Source organism: Oryzias latipes, chromosome 1, assembly GCF_002234675.1.
Source record: "Oryzias latipes chromosome 1, ASM223467v1".
In the NCBI taxonomy this organism is placed as follows: Eukaryota; Metazoa; Chordata; class Actinopteri; order Beloniformes; family Adrianichthyidae; genus Oryzias; species Oryzias latipes.
This window is the reverse complement of record NC_019859.2, coordinates 23,043,401-23,061,448: the sequence shown is the minus strand read 5'-3', so window position 1 is coordinate 23,061,448 and position 18,048 is coordinate 23,043,401. Positions and strand designations below refer to the sequence as shown.

General features: G+C 41.3%; 1 protein-coding gene across 2 annotated transcripts in view; it reads left to right on the top strand.

The window, feature by feature from the left end:
- The window catches only part of LOC101154758 (protein ELFN1), a 153,088-nt gene extending 139,179 nt beyond the window's left edge, over nt 1-13,909 (top strand). For both annotated transcript variants that reach the window (XM_004066082.4, XM_011477880.3), the window contains 4 exons: nt 3,118-3,803; nt 3,885-4,038; nt 5,123-5,289; nt 8,348-13,909. In XM_004066082.4, the coding sequence (XP_004066130.1) occupies nt 3,520-3,803; nt 3,885-4,038; nt 5,123-5,289; nt 8,348-10,400 (2,658 nt within the window). In that variant the 5' untranslated portion in view covers nt 3,118-3,519 and the 3' untranslated portion in view covers nt 10,401-13,909. The remainder of the gene's footprint in view (nt 1-3,117; nt 3,804-3,884; nt 4,039-5,122; nt 5,290-8,347) is intronic.
- The last annotated feature ends 4,139 nt before the right edge of the window (nt 13,910-18,048 follow it).

The following is an 18,048-nucleotide window of genomic DNA, read 5'->3' as shown; positions in this document are numbered from 1 at the left end:
TGGTTTGCTTCCCAGAGCCTGGATTTTAGTCGGCAAACAGTGTTTCCTGTGACGGAGTGAGTGTGTGCCACTGACTACAGCTCCTGCACTTTGTCTGGTGGCTCAGCTTGATGCTTGTCTGATGCAATGTGGAAGGAAGTAACACCATTAATTATAGATTGTGCTGACTGGGGTGGGAAAGCCTTTTCGTTTCTAGACATTACTGTAAATACAAATGTCTGTTTCCCCTTGTGAGGTTTATGCAGAGAGCTGGTCTCTAAAACACAGATTTGTCATACAGTACACATTGAATACCCAAACTTTTTTCAATGGCATTTATTGATTTTTCTCTTTAAGGTAAAGCTAAGTCTATATTGTTACAAGCACTGTAACAGAAAGTAAAAGCCTTTTCACCCAGATTAGAGTGGAGTTGACCATTAAATCTACTAACACACCAACAGCTGTAAAAAACCTGTCAACAATAGAATTTAACTTTCAGCGTGGACAAAACATGTAGAGTAGAATTGTAGAAATGTATACACCCTGCAACAGCCTGGCAACCCATTCAGGGAGTACCCTGCCTTCGCCCAAATGTAGCTGGTTCAGATGATGGATGGATGGATGGATGGATGGATGGATGGATGGATGGATGGATGGATGGATGGATGGATGGATGGATGGATGGATGGATGGATGGATGGATGGATGGATGGATGGATGGATGGATGGACGGACGGATTTGTACTATTTATTAGGGTTGGCACAATTCTCCATTAAAACCCAACAGCATGTAAACACCATTGAACCGAATTGTTGGAAAGTGGATCATGGCATCCCGACTGCACACCAATGTGTTTACGTTGAAAGTGTCAGACATGTGTCATGCTAAATTTATAAAAGATTTATTATTTTTGTTTCATTACATTACACAAGGCTTAGTATAACCCAACTAAAAGGTTTTTCACCATTGTTATTCTCTTATTAGCACATTTAAAAAATGATTTTTCTGAAATTTTTGTTTATTGTTGTTTTGGAATACACAAATCCTATATGAAACCAAAACTGAACCATGACTCAAAAATCGAGGTTTGAACAAAATTGTGGGAAAATTAAATAATTTCATCCATACTATTTCTGCATATAACATGTGAAAAAAAAAACATTTAAAAACATTGAAATGTTTTCATTTAGCTATCCAAATCAAATAAACTTAACAAAAGTGGCAAAAAGTGAAATAAAAGCCATGGAAAAATAAGATCTGCAATAAAGTAAAAATAAATCAATAAGATCTGCAATAAAGTAAAAATAAATCAATTAGGCTTTTGTCAGTGTCTAAATTGTACGACGGAGTATTAGGGCCACCAAAAAAGGAAAGAAAAAAAATTACGAGATTTTATGCATCTATATGTATTTTATGCATCTATATGTATTTTTTGCATCTATATTGCTCATCAACTTACAGTTCTGTAACCACTTTTACTGCTAGAAAATACAAAGCTAATTTGGCCTTATAATAAAAATTGCAGAAATCGAATTTATTTTAAATAATAGAATAGTATTTCTCTGGTACACAGTGAACTAGAGATTTGATTGTTAATCAAAGAACACTTCTAAGCAAATTCAGTTTTAATGAATTTCTTCTGAGTTTTTGTTATTTAATTACTGAAATAGTGAAACTCAAAGCACAGCAGACAGTTTATTTATACTCTGAATAATTTTTGACTTTGTGACTTTGTCACAAATAAGATTCCTTGTCATCCGGTCAACATGAAAGCTTTTTCCTTACAACAGACAACACAACATATGAGGGCATTTAAGTTTAATTCCACAGAGGAACAGGTCTAACTCAGGCCCATCTTTGACACTGACCTTGAATCCGTGCTTCACCACCTTCATGGCCGCCCTGGCATCGATTTACTGTTGCATAGAGGTCTGCTCAAGTGTTTGCTGTGAAGGAGGCTGTGGATGGTTAGTAACTGAAAGGATTGCATTTCTTTAGGGGCACTGATAATTGAAAACTCCATTGATGGTGTGAGCGCAGATACACAGGTCAGGGGACGTCAGCTTTCTGTGAGGAAGAGGAAAATCCAGCAGAACTTTGTGCTGTTCTCTAAAGTATTGATCTCATTTGTCCTCCATCTCAGATCCGTGCTGGCACATCAGCACCTCTCTGCCTCGCTATTCATGTGCAATCAATAAGACGAGAACTGCTGCCAAAAGATGCTGGACCTTTCCTCTAAAGCAGCTCCTTCAAATCAGTGATGTCACTTCCTGTTTGTTATGCTCACAGCTGAGACAGACAGTTGTCGACAAGAGAGTTATCACTCTATGTTTATGTTTTGCTAACAGTTAAGAACCAATTACATTACTTTTTCCTTTCATAATCTTTATTTTCTCACACTACTATTGCCTTTCCTTTTCATCTATATATTGCTCTCCAATTTATTTCAATTTTTTTTCTATTTACGTTCAACCATTGATTGGCAGCTTGCAAACAATCATCGCCGTCATGCTGGTTCGTCCTTCCTGTTTGCCTGGTTTTAGGAATCCTAGAGTTTAGCAACATATCATCTGTTCAAAATGGTGACTACATTAAAACTGAAAAATTGGCTTCAAATTAGCTCAATGCAAGCCAACACCCACTTTCCATCTATAAATGTCACTGGCTTGCTCCTGCCTTAATTCCCCAAAGTCTATCTTTCTCTGTTCCCCAGCAGTTATTCCTTTAAGGAGTTTTCTTTTTATTCACTGGACATTTATTTCCCAGAAAAAACACCACCAGACACAGCACCAGAGCTATGGCCGCTATCAAAGTTAATGGAGCAGCAGAATATGCATGTGTGAAATTACAACAAGAACAAGCTCTTTAGGATCTGCAAATGCTTGTTGTATATCTGCACCAGTGTGTGCTCTAATTGAACTTGTCAAGTAATGTCTTTTCCATAAAGAGAAAATATGTGTGTGTGTGTGTGTGTGTGTGTGCCTTGTAAGACGGTTACACAACCGGGAACAGCTTCCTCCAACTCATCACACTGTTAACAGGGTTAGGTTTGTTGCATCTCACAAATAAACAATTGTGAGTCATTAGCCATCCCGGTCTAACACCTTCTTCCCATCTCTGCTGTCTTTTCCCACCAGGGCTGAGTGAAGCAGTGAAGAGGAATCCCTGTCTGTATCACAAACACATCAAAAGCGAGATGTGGACGGCCCCAGAGGACACGGATGCCAGACAAACCGGGACAGCTTCGCCTTGACTGTTTAGACCTACAGAAAGAAATTAAACTTCTTAATCAGATTACTAACATGATTCAACCAAAGCACAAACTGCCAATGAAGTGACGCATCTCAGTAACACTCTAAATTTCACTTCAACGTGTTACAAAGCACAGAGGGAGCAATGATGTTGGCAATGCGTTGTCCAAAACAGTTACAACAAGAGAAGCCGGAAAAATAAAAGTTGTCATATCCTAAAGTATTGCTATATATACGCAAGCCCTAAGGACATTTTTGATGGCTAAAGCCAGTATGAATAAATGTTAGATGGCAAGCGTTTCCGCTCGGCATTCTCTAATGGCAACAGCAATGACATCCCAAATGGCCCAGAGTACGGGAAGGCAAAGACACTGCACGGCTGGAGGTTCTTCATCAGGGATCTTATCCACAGCCTGCCCCTTTCTCTGTTGGCTTGCCCTGCTGTCAGTGTTTCGGTTGCCAGTAGCAACAGCTGAGTGCTGGCTTATCGAAGGGGAGAAAGGCTTTGTGTGGCTGGCTATTTGCAGTATGAACCAGCCTCCTTATGAAGCCATACCTTCCCACATCAACAGGTAAGAAAGCCCGTCGTACAAAACTTTACCTGTGAAGTGTTCAGTTCCTTTCATCTAAAACCTTTTTACTTTTTTCTACAGCACCATTGTAGACTTGAGGCTAAATGAGAACAAGATACGGTCAATCCATTATTCCTCACTCAGTCGCTTTGGTAATCTTACATATCTGAACCTGACCAAGAATGATATCAGTTATGTGGAAGATGGAGCCTTCTCAGCACTGTTCAACCTCCAGGTGAGCAGCTACAAACAGCAACCTATCATTATAAACACCAATAACTGCCTGACATGACCATTATGGGTGGAAATGGGCTGTCTGTGGGCAAATCTGTAAGGGGCACACAGGCATTATTGAGGTTGTAGACCACTCAGTGAACCCATAGAGTGAAAATGTTTGTGCTACATTTTTTTCAACGGGCACGCTTTGACTGACAGGTCGTAGTGAACACTTATACAACACGCAAGGGGTAAGTAAGGGTGAAGTTGGTGAGACACAGGAACATTGTATGGATTTTTTAATTTTCTCCACCCACCTCCAAACATTGCAGACTGCGCATGGAGCCCAAAAGAGCTGTAGAAGTTATAAGTGGGCGTGCCTTGCGCACAGCCTGGCTGTTAGAATGATGAAATTAGACAGAGTACAGTTTGTGTGAGCATCCAACGGACACTCACGTATCACCTGTGCACCTTGTGTGTGCAGCATTTGCACGTGGTCATCCCTGGCTTAGTGGCACCGTACAACAGCATCACCCATACGTCAGAAGTGTTTGTTACTTATATTTTCCTTACAAATACTTCACGATACACTTACCACACACACAACAATGGTATGATCCATTCTCATGATGTCCCTTAATGTGGCTATAGAATCTAAACCATGTATCTAGACTTTAGAGTAATAAACAAAGGATTGCACTGGTGTGTATGTGTGTGTGCGTGTGTAGGTGTGTGTGTGTGTAGTCCAATTCTGAATAAAGCCTCAAACAGCTACTTACACAGAGAAACAAAGAACCCTGGTTTGGCTTCCAGAAATATTTATGCATTGTTCCAAAATTAACCATAATGAGCTGTCATGCTTGCACTTCCACCCCACATCGAAACATACACCCAATGGAGATGTGCCAGTAAGGAAAAATGTGAACAAGTAAGATTTGAGTAAATTCAATGCAGCACAAAGGCTTAGATCAGCATGTGAAACACTAGCTGTACTGAACCGTCATCTGTTTGTTCTGTTTGTCTGCAGCTTGTTTGTGAGCAATGCTTGGCACAGACGAGCCCTTCAGAGATTAGGATAATCCCACTTGTCTCTGTCTCCCCAGGTTCTCCAGATGGGTTTTAACAAGTTGAGGAACCTGACAGAGGGGATGCTGCGGGGCCTGGGCAAACTGCAGTATCTCTACTTGCAAGCCAACGTCATTGAAACCGTTACACCCAACACCTTCTGGGAATGTCCCAACATAGAGAACATAGACCTTTCGATGAACAGGTATTGGGCTGCGGCTGTGCAAGGATGTGGTGAACGAAAAAAAACAACGGTGTAGACCCCAAAAAAAGATGAATTCATTAAATGAAAAAGAAAATAGAATTAACCTATTTACACAGAAAATGTTATTTCCTGTTTTTTAAAGCGACTTCTGAAACTCGTCAGGTTCCATAGATTTTAAATGAAATTTTGGTTGCAAAAAGTAGCATACCTTGGTTAGACCGGAATAAACTCTGTTCAGTGCTTCCACAAAACGATATGAGCAACGTCCTAATGTGTGTTTGTCCAAATGCAACAAGCATAGTGGTGGCGTACCAAACCAAGATTTTAAGATGCTAGTAGTCCCCCCTCCAGCTGTTATCCACAGGGCTGCTTTTAAATCCACTGCTGAGAAAATGTCACTTTGCATTCATTAAGATGAAAATGCAACCATGTATGTTTTATGTCCAATCCTCATAAACTTCCAGTGACCGAGGTTGGGAAAAGTAGGTTTTAGGGTAACAGAGACTCAGATAGGATTTGTGGCTGCTCCATCTTCAGCTCTTTGACCACTTTTGCATGCACGCCATCATTTTAATCAGATTTCTATACAGATTGGATTTGAAAAATGATTTCTGTGTCAGAACCAGACTAAATACATTCATACTTGGAGTAGGTCAAATTCAAGACACAAAAAAAGCGTTTTTTTTATTTTAAATATTGTAGCAAACAAAGGTGTTCTCTAAAGGGACAGAGTTATGTAAAATGATTCTGTTTTGATTTCATGAGCTCAACAACATAAAAATCAGCATGTAAAACCCAAGCTATGTTCACACCACCCTCACACCAACGTGCTTCCAAGTGGCCACTCCCAATGAAAAGTCTATGTACACACATATAAATGCATATTAAGGTTTTCCACGTTTAAAGCTCGGGTTACTACAGACAATTTGAAGACCATATTTGGCTCTACGTACAAAACGTGTGGCCATTAAACACGCATTGGAATTTAAGCTAGATTGAATTTTGACCAATCAGGGATTCCAATTTGATAGTGGTATACGGAGGGTGTCCCTTTTAATTCACAGAAGTACCAACCATTTTAAAATTCATCTTGGGGGATAACTGCAGTTGTATACACCATGCCTTATAAATATATTGGAATAGAGCTGTGAATGAAAAAGCCTGGAGCAAGATTTACCGGATTTGCACCGTGTTGACATTTCTCAGCAAGCCTCTTCCAACTGTAGGTGACGGCCATGCACTAGTGAACAGTGGGAAAAAAAAGAAGCCCTCTCCCCACTTGTCTAGAGATCACCATGTGTTTGTAGCTTCAAGAAACACTAAAGAGGAAAATTCATGTTGCAACAACGCGATGTCCAGAGTGTGCACCATGTGATCGAATGAACATTGTACTGGGCAGGCTGCGCTGTGGTTAAGTGGTAAGCACTCTGGTGTCACAGCCTGCTTCAAACTTTAGCAGGGTTCTTTCTGTGTGTAGTTTGCATGTTCTCTCATGCATGCGTGGGTTTTCTCCAGGCACCAAAAACATGTTTAACAGAATAATTGGGATTCTAAATTGTACCTCAGCTGTGATTGTGAGTGTGTGTCTGTCAGTGTGTTGTCCTGCAACAGTCTGGCAAGCTGTCCAGGTCACTCACATCCCTCGCTTTTGCCCAACAGTAGCTGAGTAGGCTCCTGCGATGGGACTGAGGTATGGGAAATAGATGGCTGGATGGTTGGACTGTTCTGGGCTCCTAATCAGCACTCTGGGGGATTGAGCCAAACTTCTGTCAGTCTGGTTAAGTCAGTAAAGAAAATCCTGGGTAAAACCTGCCAAATCACCATGTAAAAGACTTCACTATGATAACCCTCTAACTGGGATCAGCCAAAAGAAAAGGGGTTAGTTGAATTGCATTTAGATGGGTTTTCTGTTTTCCTTCCAGGTAGCCACATAAAGATTTACTGAATCAATTGAATGTCAAGAAGAAGTTTTTAAGCCGGCAACTAGGCCTAAATGATAATGATAACAATAAAAAACTTTATAAATATGAGAGAAAAAAAGATTTTTGCAAATTTTAACCCCAGACTCCCCTTTTTATTTTTTTCAAGTTAACAGAATACTTTGTGAACAAAAGAGAATAGAATACAACTTTATTGACTCCAAAATGGGAAATGATCTTGTCTAGTTTCTATGAGGCATTGTGTTTGTTTATTTGAGTGAAAGAACAAGTTTGCAGTTGCAAATGTAACCGGATCACTTCTGCGCTGTGTTTTAGGAAGTCAAAAGATGTCGGGACAGAGCAGCACCCTTGGAGACCACCTCCGTTTATTGCAAATCTGACAATTTTCCAAAAAGAAAATAGAAATCACGGTGTTAGCATCCTGTATTAGCTCCTCTCCCGCTGGACACTAAAACAAAAAGGAGAGAGGGGAAGCAAGCCCCAACCTTATAAGGAGAAAACAAGCGAAGAAGAACACGTTAAGGAGGGGCTGCAAAACACAACACAGAATACAGGGGGGAAAGAAACTTAGGGACAGCCAATATTTTGTATAATTAAAATGAACAGATCACTTCCTGTTACACTAAAACTAGAAAGAGCCTCCTGTAAAGCTGATATGTGGAGTCTAATTTGTGTAATCTATTGTTGTTGGACAGTTCTTGTTCACAAAAAGAAAGATCAAGTCAAATTTCATACCCAGCATCAATGTAGGTCCATGTTAGGGTTAATGTGATTTTTAACAACCTGGTTTTGGAGAACCTGCTACACCTTTGAAAAGCTTTTTCAGTGAGACACTCAATCTTTCAATGACTGTAGCGCACATAAATCTCCTTCTCGGGTTTTTATCTGTGCAAATAACTGTCTGTCATTGTTGGAGGAAACCTTTTATTGAAATGAAACCAGCGTTGGTTGTTGCGCTTTGAGGCTTTTTGAAAGTAAAAGTGATAAATGTCAGGATTCTGAGTGAATCAAGTATTAAAAAAGAGCAAATTCTGTTAAATTCAATCTGTTCAGCTGTCAAAATGTCTGAAAGGGGAACTTCAGTTGGAATAATCACGTTTCTCCTGTTCCTCCCTTAGGATCCAGATGTTGGATGGAAGCTTGTTCTCTGGACTCTCTAAGCTGACCACCTGTGAACTTTACACAAACCCTTTCAACTGCTCCTGTGAGCTGCTGGCGTTCCTGCGCTGGCTCGCAGCCTTCCCCAACAGGACCACTGAGAGGATGGTGTGCGACTCCCCTCCTGGATTCTCTGGCTACAACCTGCTGAGCCAAAATCCTCGCATGCCTACTCAGCGGAACGCTCTGCACGTGCTCAGTCTGGTGTGCACGGATGATGGCAGCAGCGTGACACCCTTCTACATCCTTGACTCCACGACCATGTCACCTGACTGCGGATTGGACGACTGTGCCTCTGGGATTCCTCCTGAAGATGTGACAAACCCGAGCCCCACCTCCTCTGACCCCAAGCTGAGAATGAGGGTTAAATATGTGCAGCACTCGAGTGCCGTGATTACCGTTGAGATTCCTCATCCTTACAAGAAAATGTACATCCTGATGCTTTATAACAACAGCTTCTTCACGGACATCCAGAATCTGAAAAAACAAATAGAAGACGTAGAGCTGAAAGATTTGAAACCCAACACCAACTACACATACTGTGTGGCTTCTATAAGAAACTCTCTACGGTTCAACCACACTTGTTTGATCGTCTCAACTGGACGCAGAGAGGGAGCTGAGCACCTTCCCAACCAGTTTTCGGCCACCCACTACATCATGACCATTGTAGGCTGTCTGTTTGGCATGCTGCTCTTCCTCGGCCTTATTGTCCATGGCCTGAGAAAGAGGAAGAAGATGGAGGAGAAAGAGAAGAAAATGAGCAGGATCCAGCGGACTCTGAAAGAGCTCAAGTATGGTGGAGAAGGGGATATAGAGGGGGGGAGCGGAGAATGCGTTTCCCAGAACCTTGCTGGAGGGGACAGCATGTCCAGAATGCCCTACCTGCCTCAGGGTGCAGAAATAGATCCCTACAAGCTGCAGGAGGTGAAAGAAACACCGGGACACAAGTCTGCTAAGCTGAACTACATGGATGTCAGAAGCCCAGGCATCGAAAGGGAGATATCCCCCCAGGAGAACCCCCAGGGCTCAGTGGCAGAGATCTCTACAATCGCTAAAGAAGTGGACAAAGTTAACCAGATCATCAACAACTGCATCGATGCTCTGAAGTCTGAGTCCACCTCCTTTCAGCAGGGAATCAAATCCCCCTCCTCTTCAGGTGGGGGTGCCGTTTCAACTGCAGAGCCACAATTGGTGCTTCTGTCCGAGCAAGGAGAAAGGGGAGAACGTGGTGGGGAGTTCCTCTCCCCTGTGTATAAGGGAGGAAGAGGCGGGAAAGATGAGAGGGGGAGGAGTTACCATCACTCACTGCAGAGGCACCACAGCATAGAAGCTCCGCCAACGTCTAAGAGACCAAGCACCTCCTCTTCTCCGGGCTCTGCAAGGAGCCCTCGCTCCTTCCGCTCAGAGGGGGGTTACCACTCGTCAGAGTCCCGGTATATTGAGAGAGCCTCACCTGGAGAAAGAGGAGAAAGAGGGGAAAGAGGAGGTGGAGACTGCATCCGTACAATTACCCCGGCCGCGGTTATCCTGAGAGCTGAAGCACAGAGAATCCGCCAGTATAACGAGCACCGGCACTCCTATCCCGGCTCCCAGCAGCACTTCCAGGAGCTCCAGCATCACCCCCAGATCCTGCAGGAACTCCACCACCAGTCAGGAGCCCGCAAGCCGTCCATGCTGGACCCCCTCACCCTCAGCAGGCAGGCTAAGCAGCGTGAGTTGGCCTACTCCCAGCTCTCACCACATTACCCACTCTCTCCCGAGTACCACAACCTCAGCTACTGCTCCAGCACTGAGGAAGACGAGGAGGAGGAAGGGCTCCTCTGTACCCCGACCCTGGGACTCTGGGAGAGGTTCAAATCTCACCGGAAGAGGCACCGACAATCCTCCATGGAGGACGAAGGATATGTGGCAGCCGGACACGCGCTGAGGCGAAAGGTTCAGTTTGCCAAGGATGAAGACCTTCATGACATACTGGACTACTGGAAGGGCGTGTCTGCCCAGCAGAAGGCCTGATGCCACACAGGGAGAAGACAAACAACACGGAAGGAAACACACAATCACACCACACTGATCAATCCTCACACACACGGACCTTTTTGCCGCAAAGACATGTAAATACTGACACACAAACACACTTTACAGAAAGCCTTTTCCTCCCAGAATGTGGATGAGGACCAAACTTAGATTATCTTGAACAACACTTATAGTTCCTTTTTGTAATATAATATGAAATATAGCTCAGACCTATGTAGCTATTTGTACTAAGTTTTAAACGAAAACCAGACAAATTTAGGAGAAAACTGTAAACGTTGTCAGGGAAACTCGTCCTGAAGCTCGGTGATGTTTTCTATCTACCCTGAGCTCTTCAAACGTGGGTCATGAGGTGGGGCCAGCGAGGAAGACAAAGAGGAAGAGGGTCAGGTTCTGGTTGGATCGCGTCCTGCGATTCAGCTGAGCAGCAGATTTTGAAGAACCTAATGTGAATTGGGAGATAGAAACCATCAGGAGGACAGATTTCGGATGGCTCCCCAGACAACAGCATTATTTAACTGTGCTGAGAAGAGTAGGTAGTTCTCACCAGAGAGTGAGTATTATGTGCCAAATCAACCAAGGGGATAGTAGAGCCCTACTGTGTACCAACTTTTCCTCACCATTGTTTTTATAAACCAATTTCGAAAAGAAAAAAAGAACAAACAACGATAATATATTGTTATTTATATTCATTATTCTCATTACTGGTCTTCTTCTTATTATTCCTCCTCATTAATATTTTGTTGTTTCGATGCGGCATGGCTCTGTTGTGTAATTTTTTTGACCGTTTCGATGAACGGAGAAAAATTGTAACATTTAAAGTGACTTTGGGTTCCTCTTGCTTCACTAGGAGGAGAGCGCTCCTCCGTTGAGCCAAAACCAGCCGGCCCTTCTCCTCATTCTGATCCACTCTGTACAGATGGGAGAGAAGTTCTATATTTGCAACAGAGGCGACTGTTTTCTTTGTACAACCATTTGAAACCTGACTTCTCAAAAGAGTTACACACTGACATCATTCTTTTATTTTATTTTTTGGAAAATGACACTTCTGAACTTCTACTGAATGTCTTCAATTCCCACAGGGAAAGCATAACTGCACTGTTTGAAATCAAAAAAGCAACTTTTGGGAAAAAAGTGAACTTTTTTTTTTGGCTTCTTATCTAACACATGTAGCTCTGTAGTATTTTTTTGTTGTCCTCTTTTTTCTTTTTGGACTCCTCTAGTTCCACCCTGCCAGCCTGAAATCACATTTGAATTGATTTAAACTCTCACTGCAGGCAGACCGCCACTTGTTTGCATCCGTTCACACCATTTTGCCAAACAGCGATTTGCACAACGTGATCCACCATCACAGGCTGTCCAATCATATCTAAGACCAAAATACTGTGGATATTTAAATTGACACTTCCAGCCTCCAAACAGGACCCAAGTGTAGACCCACCAGAACCCATCAAAGTGTCCACAGCGGCACGAGTGTGTGTGCAGACACTCACGGAGCCACAAACAGATGAATGTATTCTTTGATAAGTTAGCTCCGCTTTGCAGCTGTGGTTTATTTAATTTTTTTTTTGTCTTTTGACACCCAGCAGATGGCCACTTGTGATTCAAACCCACAGATGAGTAAAAGGACTACTGGCTCTCTAGAAGATGATTTATGAGCAGAGTGATGTTTGCTTGTCAGGAAGACCAAAACTGTCCCCCAACCATCTGTCGGAGGAATGCCCTGGGGATTTTAGAGAAGAAGTGCAATGATAAAAATGTGATTAGTTTCACTTTTGAGGTGAAAAACTACTATGTGTACGATATCTTAAATGTATGTAGGATTTAAATACTGGAGGTGTAAAGATCAGATCATCTGCTCATGTAGAGAAGAATATTCTCCACAGAACTGTGCAACAAGTTTGGTGAGAACTTTAGCAAACCAGGGGTGGAAACAGAATTTTAGCTGGTTTTGTGTTTAACAGGACTACTATTGAAAGTGACTGTACAATACTTAAACAAAGACAGATGCTGATCATGTCTACTTTGCTTTGTGATTTGAAATAGAGGTAAAAAAAAAAGGGTGAATGGAAACTGTAAAAAAAAAAATTTTTCTGGCTTATGATTCATTTTTATTTTATTGTTCTTTTTCTTTTTTTTGCTATAAACTAATCTATAAAGTTCTAGTCATTATTCTGCCTAAAGTCACAATCGTGGGTTGGTAATACATTTTTTTGTGGTATTAAAAATATTATTTTAGATGGTTTGCTTTTTTTCACGTCTGTTGTGGCAGCAAACAACCCAGATCAAATCAAAAAAGAGTAAAAAAAATGAAAAACTGTGGTGATATATGCTCCAGATTGTGGCTTTAACTTTACAACAGCCTTAACACCTTCTCTTTTCTTAGATGTTTCTAACTTTGAAATTGATTTAAAAGTTCAAAAGAGTAACAATTCTGAGTTCACATTTTAACAACTGCATTTTTATAACCTGCTTGATTTCAATGCCTCACTTGAGCATATTTTAAATCATATTAATGTAGCGATGTATTAACCTACTGTTTTGCTTTTTTCCTTTCTGTTCATGAGAAGTACTATATTGAGGTTTTCTTGTGTCAGAGAGAAGCAGAGCACATCTGGAAGCTGGTGGAGAGGACGAGCCGACTCTGACCACAGTCTTCGTTGCCGCTCTTTAAACACGGATTCAGCAAAACGGAGTTTTTGAAACCACAATGCCTAACAAGTGGAATAAAACGGAGGTCCTACTGACACAAGGCAGAGGTGACAATGGAGTACGCCAACTCAAAGGAAGACTGTGCTGCATTCTTCTAGTGAATGACTCAGGAGAGAGAAAGCAAAGGGGGCTTGCGAGTGAATGCTCCGCCATAGCATCCCTCAAAGGCTTTCTTTATTTTCTTGTTGAAAATTGAAATGAGCACAATAAAAAAAAACAGCCTTCCTTACAATGTCTCCATTCCTGGAGAAAACGCTTTTTTTTCTGAGCGAATCCGAGACTTTTCTTTTCACGTTTCAAAGATGTGTCTTGGATTCTCCTGAGTAAATGTTTACAGCGCAGCTTTTCCAGATCGTAGGAAGTATATAAGTCTTGAATAGCCATAGATAGATCTGGTGCCATCTTTTGAGGCTGTAAGATTTCTGTTTCCATTGAAATACAATAGAGGGGAACTAAATGTTGTGTGTGTGCTTCAGTGTTGGCAGGAAAGAGAACAAAGACAAGTGAGAAATCCATTCTGCTAACTTCAGCAGGACGTTTTTGGTTCATAATGGGGAACATAATACAAGGGTATGCTGTAAAATGGGAAATTTATGATGGACAAGGGAGCTCACAATAATGTGAATTATTACAGCAAATGGACAACACATCTGCAAATAATTAGACTGAACTTTTAGACTTTAATTAGACTTAAAGACACATTTTTTTGTGTTTTTAACATGTTCTTGTGGTATTTTTCTGATGATGGCATACATATATAAAGTAAATTCAGCTCAAAATGGGATTTCTGAGTTTTTCTTTGTCCAAGTCATTTTGAATTAGGGGAATACAAAAAAAATGCAATGGAATCAAACGTTAGGTTGGGGTGTGAGCGGCTATAAGCTAGCAGGAGACTATGGGTGATGGGAAGTGGGGTGGGCTTGCTCTGCACCAATAGTCCCGCCCACAACTCAGAGATGAGTTTCTAATGAACTACTGCTGCTTTGCAGAAACTGTGTTCTAGAAAACAAGACAGGCTTTTTGATTTTGACTATAAATTGCATAATACTAAGTAACCCTTGTGCTATCCTAGGCACTTTAACGCTGCGAGTTGGGTCATCTAGACCCACTAGACAGTGCGCTCAACCTTTTTTCTTCAATGATATGTGATCTTCACTGGTGTCCATGGATTACATTAAATCTGTCCACCTTTATCATGGTAGGGAGAACACGTCAATGTAAGGGTGGGGTCATCTAAGATAGCACAAGGGTTAAAAGAATGGGAATGCTTTGATAAAATATCAAAAGATAATCGGAGTGGGGCTTTAATAAAATAAAAGGAAGTCACATGATAAAAAAGTGAGTCCACTTGCATAGTGCATCATTATATATGGTCCCCCTGAAACTCAAATCACTTACAGTACTCTTTTTGTTGTTTCTGCATTTGCTGAAATGTGGCTGCATGTTATGATAATTGCAGCCCCTTTGTCAACATGAACGGGTTTGCAGCCTTTATTTCTTCTGCAGAGCGGGTAATGCTGAGAATATGCAGCACATCCATTGTCATACTAATGAAATCATTTTTTTAATCTGCAGATGTTTTGTAGCCATTTTCTTTTTGTATAAAAATAAATTAGCTCATTTTGTTCATGTTGAATCCTTCAGATCAGAGTTTCAGTCCCAATTTGGCTGACAGTAAAAAACTGACTGTTGTTTTTGGCTTTTTGAGTTTTTTTATAAGTAAAACACAGAAATAATACCCTTTTTCAGAGTGAGACAATGTTATTTGGATGGACATTGTTATCGTCCAAAATGTCATTTATTTCAAGAGAACCTGGCTGCAGACAAGAACATGGCGCCCGGACATCATTAGCTGGGATTAGAGGTCCAGAACCGGAAGTTCATGCCCCCCCCCCATGATTCGATTGATTGGTCGATTGATTGCACTGGTGACCCTTACACTTATGTTTTTGTTTTGTTTTAAGCTTTAAACCTTTAACACAACAGAGGTCTCTGTCAAAACCTATTATGCCCTTTGACATATCGTAACTGCTTACGCAATCAACGTGAATCAGATGATTCACAGAGAAAAGCGGCTTTTCCCCGATATGCAACACATTACTAAGATAGAGTGTTGCATACCAGCGCCAAGCCGCTTTTCTCCATGACAGAATACGCTGATTGATCATGTTAAGGGTTAAAAATTTACGGTGTAAACAGGTTAAGAGTTATTCAAATCTGAGCACCTTTGCAAATATCATATTTGAAAAGAATAAAGCAGTTTTTGCCCCTATTTTACACTCATTTTGCACACTAAATCGTTTATCCGCATCAAATAGTTTGAATGAAAGGTGCTGTATATCTGAAATCTTGGAGAATTTCTGCTCCCGGCTGATGATGTCTGGGGGCCAGACATCCTGTCTGTAGCCAGGTCCTCCTCAGTTATTTGGGGTCCCGGTCTGGTTTTTAAATTGGATCTTAAATGGACTTTAATATTTTACATTTTAAAGACCCACTCAGATCATCTTTGAGTTGTTTAAACATTTTCCCAGTGCCCTTTTAACTATGATTTTTTTTTTAAATGGTAAACGGCAGATACTTATATAGCGCTTTTCTAGCTTCCTTGAAGGCTCAAAGCGCTTTACAGTCACACACACATTCACACACTGGAGGCGGCTTCGCTGCCGAACATAGGTGCCAACCTTCCGCCGGAGGCAAGGTGGGGTTCAGTGTCTTGCCCAAGGACACTTCGACACAAGGGCGGGAATCAAACCTGTAATCTTCCAATCAGGGGTTGACCTGATTGGAAGATTACAGTGGCGGCTGTGTGTTGTTTTTTAGGACTATGACCAGGGATGGGCAACTCCAGGCCTGCATGTTTTCCAGCATCCCCTGCTCTGGTATGTTCTAATTGGCTGGACACACCTGAACCAGGTAATTAAAAATTTGCCATACTAGCTTACAGCCCCCCACAGCCCCAAGCTAACATTTGTGGTGCAAAAAGAATGGTGAGCGATGTCAGAGCTAACCAGCCGTACAGTTTTGAGCCAGATGTCTCAGACGAGGAAAACAAAGACGGACGTGAATCTATTTGTCTACAAGTGGCTGCATCAGAATGGAAATAAAGAAACACTCAGAAATTCTATTTTAAGCAATTTTTTTATTTATATATGTCCACTATCATGAGAAAAATACTGCAAGAACTTGTTAAAATCACCAAGAACATGATTTTCATCAAAGTGGGTCTTAAAAAAGTTCTTCCATGAATCCATAAATGACCTAACAGAAAATCCATTCTTCTTCTGAACTACTGAAAAATTTAACACAAACTATAAAATTCTACAGTAAAGCAAACACACAAAGAGTTCAAAAGAGAGCATTAAATATTAACAACATATTTTTAGCTAGCAAGTAAGTAGTTTCCTGTTTTAAGATTACTCAGTTGTACTCACTAAAAAAATGTTTTTTCCCAAAGCCAATAGATAAAAACACTGATATTTCCATAAACTGGCCCACTTATAACAAGAACTAAATGATAGAAAGATATCTTGCTTGAACCTATGAATTATCGACCCATAAAATGATGTAACTGAGGTGACTTTTAGGGTGAGTGGTAGGACCCCAAAGGAGAGTCTGAAGCAGAGGGCAGGTTTAAAGGTTTATTCCTCAGGAACAAAACTAAATCCGGCAGGAAGCTGAATCACGGACAAAACTGGACAGATACTGAGAGCTACTGAAAAGTAATAATCCGGCAGGGAGCAGTGACAGGCTCAGGCCTGTAACCCTTGTGCTATCCTAGGCACTTTAACATTGGGAGTTGGGTCATCTAGACCCACTAGACAGTGTTCTGAGCCTTTTTTCTTCAATGATTTGTGATCTTCACTGGTGTCCATGGATTACATGAAATCTTTCCACCTTTGTCATGGTAGGGAGAACACGTCAATGTGAGGGTAGGGTCATTTAAGATAGCACAAGGGTTAAAGACAGTGATGAGATGAGGATCGGGTGTGCCGTGTAGAGAGGCACCAGGGAAAAGGTAAGCCACGCCCCCCTGATCACACTGATCAGAACCCTGACTGCACGTCAGTTGCCTCATCTCTCTCTGACCACTGGAAGCTTGAAGAACAAAACAAAAAAAAAAAACACATTCCTTATTTTGTTTATTTACAGATAGAGCTCCTCATGTAACTTACTTTTTAACCTTTACAATACATTTTGGGCAAAAATGTGTCTGCCAGGAGATCTACTTAACTCACGGTTTATAACATCTATTAATCGCACAAAGAGCTAAAGCTAATCTTGTCTTTTTTTTAAGACTCGTAACGAAAGACAAAAGAAAGACTAACAGCTTTGCATCAACCGCCGAGCACCAGAACAGTCTCAACACAACAGTTACATAAATGGCTGACCTGAGGTTGTAAAATAAATAATAAAAATCGCTGTGATGAAAGCTGTCAGCGTTGATCGCTGTGCATTTATATGGAGCTTTGCTTACGATAAGTGATTAGTAAATATCCAAACAGAGTGGAGTTCAGTGCTAAAGATTGGATTTTTGGCAGACCTCAGACAGAATGGTGCAAACACTGGTCAGGAGGAGCCCATCGCAGCACTTATCTGTGTTCTGCTGGTTAAGAGCACGCCTGTCATATCCAAGGACGTCACTTCAAAGTAACAAGACCAGTTGGCCTGAGGACTTGCCATTCAGAGCACAAAGCCTAGATTGTGTTTGATATGGCAGCTTTAAGTGTAACGAGAACAAGTTCTGAAGTCAACAGTCTTCTGTTTTCATTTCTTTAGAATTCTTAAGGTGGAATGACCTTAAAGGAGTTTGGCATTGAGGCCAGAAGGGAGGCTAAACAGCTGGGATCCAGAAACACAACACGACTTATTCAAAAGGTGGTTTCTTTATTCCCGGTGAAAGAATAAATATCATATTTGT